This window comes from Pygoscelis adeliae, unplaced genomic scaffold (genome assembly GCF_000699105.1).
Source record: "Pygoscelis adeliae isolate BGI_AS28 unplaced genomic scaffold, ASM69910v1 Scaffold77, whole genome shotgun sequence".
NCBI classification, from domain to species: Eukaryota; Metazoa; Chordata; class Aves; order Sphenisciformes; family Spheniscidae; genus Pygoscelis; species Pygoscelis adeliae.
In genome coordinates this window covers 3,317,419-3,324,218 of record NW_008825216.1, presented here as the reverse complement: position 1 = coordinate 3,324,218, position 6,800 = coordinate 3,317,419, and the positions used below count along the sequence as shown (strand labels likewise).

The 6,800-nt window shown below is 53.8% G+C and overlaps 1 protein-coding gene across 1 annotated transcript in view; it reads left to right on the top strand.

The window, feature by feature from the left end:
* SLC35F3 (solute carrier family 35, member F3) overlaps nt 1-6,800 on the top strand; it is a 56,739-nt gene that overhangs the window by 44,952 nt on the left and 4,987 nt on the right. The window contains exon 4 of the mRNA XM_009329169.1: nt 3,561-3,686. Coding sequence (XP_009327444.1) covers nt 3,561-3,686 — 126 coding nt within the window. The remainder of the gene's footprint in view (nt 1-3,560; nt 3,687-6,800) is intronic.

Sequence of the window (6,800 nt, the reverse complement as noted above, 5' to 3'; positions counted from 1 at the left end):
AGAAGCACCCTTTGAGAGGGTATTTGGCAGACGAGGCTGCAGGGAGGATGGTACCTTGCCCTGCGGCGAGCGGGAGCCTTCCCATACTGCCATTCCATCCCCTCGGCAGCGCAGCAGGATGGATAGTGCCACAGCAAAGCTCTGACCGCACGTTTGGGTGTCCCTGTTCACACCTGCTGCAGGAGAGGCTAGGTGAGAAAGGCAGCATCTCAGTGGGGTTTAAGCACGTACAAGTATCCTACTTGGCCTTCAGAAGTGCAACTAGTAGCTCTACAAGCACTTAAATCACAATTCGGCTGGAATTTAAATGTAAGAGCAAGCTACAAGATCCCACCCTCACCACTCAGGCACTTGTAAGTGCCTACATCTCCTGTAATGAAGTTGCACTTCACCTCCTTTACATTCACTGTGCCCAGAGCCACGGTCCAACTGGGCTGCGAGCTGTCTTATTATTTTCAGAGAAGACACACATGTAACGAAGCTGTGAGTGCCTGAAGCATTGCCTCTGTGAGCCCTGCGGTGCTGTGGCATTTGCAAGTAGCTGCAGGCCGGTAGCCGCGGAGTGGCACAGTGCAAGCAGCCTGTCACTGCTGCTAATGACATGCTTGATAGACAGGCTGAAAGGCTTCCAGAGAAAGCGTGTGTGACATGCCTGACATGTCGACAGTGAGGCCAAGACTCACCTGACACTCGTGACATGCTTGATAGAAGAGGCAAGGACTTCTGCCCCAGCAAAACTGTTTGCTCACTGCATTTATTTGCTGTGATCTTGGACTTTGGGGTTTCCCTCCATGCTACAGTAAATAAAACAGTTCAGGATTCAAGAGAACCATCACTTGCAGGTACCTCCTGTGTACGTAACATATAGACTAGCACACCTGCCAGTGGGACTCGGAAATAAATATACTATCAAATCCCAAATCGTAGTCTTCCTTTCCAACGGGGCAGAGACCCAGCCTCCCGGGAGGTGCTCTGGAGTCAGCCAGCCCCTGACATTGAAAGCAAAACTGGATGCTTTTTATTCTGCAGTTCATTAATGCACCCCCCAAGTTTCCACTGCAGTGGAGCTGCTGCCACCAGCGGGCTCCCTTCGCCAATAGGCACGGAGGTTCCAGCTGGTTGTCACAGCCTGGCCTGTGGCTGTGGTCTCCCCCCAGCTCTCCAGTGAAGGCTGGACAAGCCCCACACATCTCGGATGGGAGACGGCGATGCCTGGAGCAGATGCTACAGGAAACGCTGCATCTACCACTCTTTGTCACCTGGGCTGTAGCACAGGGGATATGAAGGGCTGGAGTTGCCCTTATTTTTCAGATAAGCCTGAGCCATGTATCTTGCAGCTCTACAAAGAGCCATACTGAGTCAGAGCAAAAGTGTGTCTGCCCCAGGGGCCTGGCTCCAGCAGCTGCCAGTAGTGGACACCTAGAAAAATCATCTAAACAGGAAAAGCCTATAATGATATTTCCTCATGAGACTTTCCAGCCTCCAGCAATTTGAGGCTCAAGGACTTCCTGAGATGGAAGTGATGTTCCTATAGTTAATGGCCCTTGATGGATTTTTTTCTTCCATGAGTTTATCCTCGTAAACTTTTCACATCCACAGTGTGCAACAGCAAAGCTTTCCTTGGCTGAATTATATTTTGGGTGAAGACAAATCTCTTTTTGTTTGTTCTGCACCTGCCCCACGCTAGTCTTATTCAATGACCTTTTTTCTTGTGCCTCTGAAGCCAGACAGAGTGTCTGAATTTTTATCTGACAAGCACCAGCACGCTGACATGAGAGAACTGCTGAGGGCTGCTGGGCTCCTTCAGTCCTGCCTATCTGAAACAGCCCCACATTGCTGTAGAGCCATACATTGGGGTTTTTTTTCTCACCTTGCCTTAAAAAGAAGCCTGTCCAGGACCACAGGACCCAGTTACAGCACCGCCAAGCTTCGCTTTAGAAATGATGCCCCACAGCTGTGCATGGAGAGATCTGGTGCCGACAGGGCTGCAAGCCAAGTTGCCTTATCTGAACCTCCCCAAATTTGCAGCGTGCACACCCAGCCTTTGCAGCTTGCACCGGGCTCCGTTTTGATCAGGTCATAAATCAGCATCTTCAGAACCTGCTGCCCCTCGGCTGGGCCATGCAAGGGGCTGAGCAGCTGGGGAAAACCTTGCCCCTCCATAGCCTGCTGAAGCTGTAGTCATGCAGCAATTTCTAGACTCAAGCCTCTTCTTGTTGAGATGCTATTAGCAGCTGTATTTTCCAGGCAGTGTCAGCTTCTGCTGTTATGGGCTTTTTTCCACCCTTACGCCACCCTGCCATTCTACAGCAACACCTTTGGAGAAATTGATCCCCTTCTGTTTGAAAAAAAAGGGCATTTTTCTGTTAGGAGAGATTGGAGGTGTTGATGTCAGCATGCAGGAGGGATCTGCTGGGTGATTGTCTGTGGAAGCTTTGTAGGTGCCCCCCGGCACCAGCCCCAGCTCAACCCAGGGAAGAGGCTGCTGGTGCTGCCGGGATGGGGACCTGCAGCTGGTAAAGGGATCCCCCCCACTGCAGCTTGCTCACCAGGTGGCAGCAGTGCTCGGCACACAGGCTTTCCCCCTGCATCTTCACAGCAGCCCCAGCATCTCTGGTGGTGAACGGGAAAGGTGAGAGGAGGCCACTGCTCTTGGATGTGTAGGCAGCCGCAGCCTGTGGATGGGGCTTAAAACCCCGGTCTGGCCCAGGGAGAGGGGACAGTTGGCTGGCACTGACCCAGCTATGGGTCAAAATAAACTCAGTCATCTTAGAAGCATCACCATGACTGTGCAGCCAAAGGGGATGTGGTCTAAGCAGGGTGTCCTTCACACCACTGCAAAACCAGGAAGCATGGAGCATGCAGAAAGCCCTTTTCACCCCAGAATTACCGCCTGGGGAGGCTTGAGGCATCTGGCACGACAGTCCCGGAGAAGCCAGGCGTCTCTTGCTGACCCCTGCTGAATCAGGCAGCCTGTCCCTTTCCTTTGTGAATGCTACCTTCCTTTGGATGACCCCCCTCAAGCATCGCTGTGGGCCTGGCTGGTCAATGGAGCCTCCCTCTACTCTCTGAAATGACACGTCTGAACTGGAAAGTAGCTGCGTGAGTTTTATCTCCCCGTTTATGTCAAAAACCTTTTTCCTCCAGAAACTCCTCAGGACTCAGAGCCTTTCCTGCAAGCACCAGGGAATTATTACTCGTGTATTATTGTCACGCACAGGCTGCAGGGACTCGCTGATGGGGAGGCTCAGTGCCAGAGATGAAACCCCCCCCTTCAGCTCAGTCCGAGACACAGGGCCCTGCGGTCTGGCCTGCCGCACGCCGCCCCAAGGCAGCCGCTCCTTCCCAGCTCTGCCTGCAGCTTCTCTGCAGCCAGGGAAGCCACGAGGGGAGGCAGCATTAGCTCTGTGGGTACCAGCCTGGGCTTGCTACTCGTTTTCTACATAAGGAGGGGAGCAGATGATGCAGAAGTACTGCCCTCTCATTTAAAGCTGCTCTCATGTTTTTCCATGTTGGGGGTTGTCCAGTAACACTTGCTTTCTTTCTTTGTTTCCAACCAGATTGTGGCTGCTATATTTGCTATTGCAGGGATAGTTATGATGACATACGCTGATGGGTTTCACAGCCACTCCGTTATTGGGATAGCCCTGGTGGTGGGCTCTGCCTCAATGTCTGCTCTCTATAAGGTAAGCACACCTGGGTCTTCACCCCCAGAAAGATGCCAATCACCCCCGTCACTCACTTTAACTGCTCCTGTCTTACTCGCAAACCTTCATGCAGTTCAGTGCCACATGCCCTTCTTTCAGTGGCTCTGCCATAAACACACTGACTCTGCAACACTGCATTCAGGTATTCACTTGCTTTGATGTCTGCCCTCACATAGGACAAAAACACCTATTTCCTGGGAAGAGTATTCTCCAGAGCCCACAGGAGGACTTACAGATGCCCCATCTTCTTGAAAAATGAGGCTGCTTTTCCATAGGTGCTGGATTTAATTGCTCACTATGGAAGTGCCCTGCAGAGATTTAGCTTCTTTTTTCAAGTCACTGTGTTACCTCCCCTTGCCAGTCCTCCTTCAGTGGCATACATAGCCTATGTTGGGCTTGAAGTGTTGCTTATCATGGAAATAATCATATGCTTAAAATCCAAAGCACATGCCTGTGAATCAAGGTCTCATCCTGACCAGCCGGGCACGCTGCACTATGTGTAAGATGACATGCAGCCTTCTCTGCTGGGCAGAGAGCCGTTTCACTTAGCCTGAGACACATATGTGCATTTGCCTCTGTGCCGCTCGTGGCACAGAGAGTTGCAGTCCACAGAGAGGAATAAGCACTTGTAGGGTGCGGTTCACCCACCCTGGCTCAGATGTGGAGACTGGGATGAGATGCAGACATCTCCATCTGGTCTAATGAATTGCACCATACCAGTCCTCCAACAGAAATTGGCCAGGCAAGCCCTGCTGCCTTAACACAAGCAATCCAGGGAGACTCGCCAAACTGAGAAGCATCTGTCTGTGTCCCTCAGCGCTGTGCTGTAATGCTTTCTGCTCACTTTTTCAGATTGGCCTATGTCTTACATAAGGGAGGTCATGAAGTTTCATACAGCTCTTTCGTCTGAAAGAGCATTTCCTTGCAAGACCAGAGATGTGGCCCTCCAGACCCGAGGAAACGCCATGGCTCTGGAGTCATCTGCAGGCAGGGAGGGTTATTCAAGGGTGAAGCCTAGCTCTGCCCCCTCTCCCATGGCACCTCCGCTCCTTGGCAGGACAGAGGGTCTCAGGGCTGCTCCACCAGAGCCCATGCACGGAGAGGTGATGGTGGCAGTGCCGGCAGGGTGTTAGTCTGCAGTGCATGCCACATGCAAGGACAGATGGAGCTGTGCAGCTTGTTCTGCAACCAATGCCACTCTGCTGCTGCTGCTGCCTCTCTGCTCTTGCTTTCCACAGTCTGGCTCAGTTTCCATGAGTTGTGCGTGCCGAAGGGGCAGGCAGATCTGCAGGCAGACAAGCTGTGTCACATGCAGGACAGATGTGCAGGCAAACAAGCTGCACCACGTGCAGCAGAGCCGGCTCCACCTGCCCTCCTCCCCCAGACACGGATGCTTTAGTCTGCCTGGGCCAGCTGCCCGCCCTGCCAGGGGCAACACGCCATCCCCGGGTGGCTAGTGAGGAGTAAGTGGCTTTTGGGACATTTTGCTCCATTACGCAGAGCGGCAACGCAGCTGCACTGGCCAGTGATGGCTGCGAGGTGGTGGGAGCGGGCAGCAGCCCCGCGAGTATGGCAGCCCTGCAGACTTGCCTGCGGGGCTCTCGTTAGGCAAAGGGAAGAGACAACTGACGCTAGCGAGGGGGCCTGCCATCCCAGCACAAACCAGTAAGTCAGAGCCCATCGGCTCTCCTGGCTTGCAGCCCATGGCAGGGGAAAGCTGTACCCAGAGCCCACGGGATCCACCGGATCCTCTGCAGTTCTGTGGTGGAAAACTGATGCAGACCCCAGCCCAGTCCACGGGGGCTCCCCGCATGGGGTGCTCACACCCCTCATTTCCCCTCTCTTTATCCCTTCTCCCACTAACAAACCAAAGCTTTTAAATCCCTCCCCACGGTCTCATTAGTCAGGCTGCAGCTGTGCTCCGGGCTGCGGACGGGATCCACCGGATCCTCTGCAGTTCTGTGGTGGAAAACTGATGCAGACCCCAGCCCAGTCCACGGGGGCTCCCCGCATGGGGTGCTCACACCCCTCATTTCCCCTCTCTTTATCCCTTCTCCCACTAACAAACCAAAGCTTTTAAATCCCTCCCCACGGTCTCATTAGTCAGGCTGCAGCTGTGCTCCGGGCTGCGGGGCTGCTGCTGCACTATCTGCCTTCTGGGGACGAGCCGGTCCCACCGCAGGCAGGCCCAGGCTGGGCTGGCACCCTGGGGAGGTGCACAGACACTGCTGTCCTCGCTGCCTGAGTCTGCGGGGCAGCAAGCTGCTCCCTCCTCCAGCGAAAATGGACGTGCTACGCATTGGTATAGAACCTCATTTATCTTCCTAAAAAATACACTGGAAGTGAGCATCCAGCAGAGGAAAGGAGCTGCTCCTGTGTGCAGCTGCTGAAGTTGGTATCTACAAGAAGAGAACCTGGTTCTTAAGGGGAAGGGTTTTTTTCTTTTTTTAAGTATTTGCAATTTCCCCTCTTGCTGCTTCCCACTGACCAAATCTAACTTTTAAAACCCCACCAGGGAGGTCGAGTCAGGAATGTCAGAGGGAGCCTCAGCTCCCACAGAGGGTGGTTTCTCCAGGGCTGCATGGGGCAGTGCTGGTCACAGAGCCTATGAGCCCATCACCCAGATGCCCTGCAGCCCACCTGGGCCACAGCAGTGCCCCATTTCAGCAGCCTTCCTCCATCCGGTGTCTAGGAGGAGGAAGAAATTCACACCATGGAAAAAAAACCCTCCCAGGTAGACGGGCCAGTCAAAGCAAAGGGAATGAGGACGGGAGGGAACAGCCTCGGAGCTGCCCCCTCCTCTCTGGTGGAGAGGGGCCTGGAACAGTGATGTCTTATGCAGGGAGATCTCAACACGTTGCTTCCTCTCCTGCCCCTGCCCTGCTCCACCAAGTCTTCTGTTTTTAATGTAAAATTTTCCTGAGGTTTTCCTAAAGGGAGCATGCAGAAAACAGAGTGAAGGGTCTAGATTAGGGTGAGCAACCTTCCCTTTCAGGAGGTGCACGGCCAGAGGTGCTGAGTCCCCTTCCCGCCTGGGCTTATTTGGCAGCTGCCCCTGCCTGTGCTCTGGGGGGGGGGGGCCAGGGGGGGGAA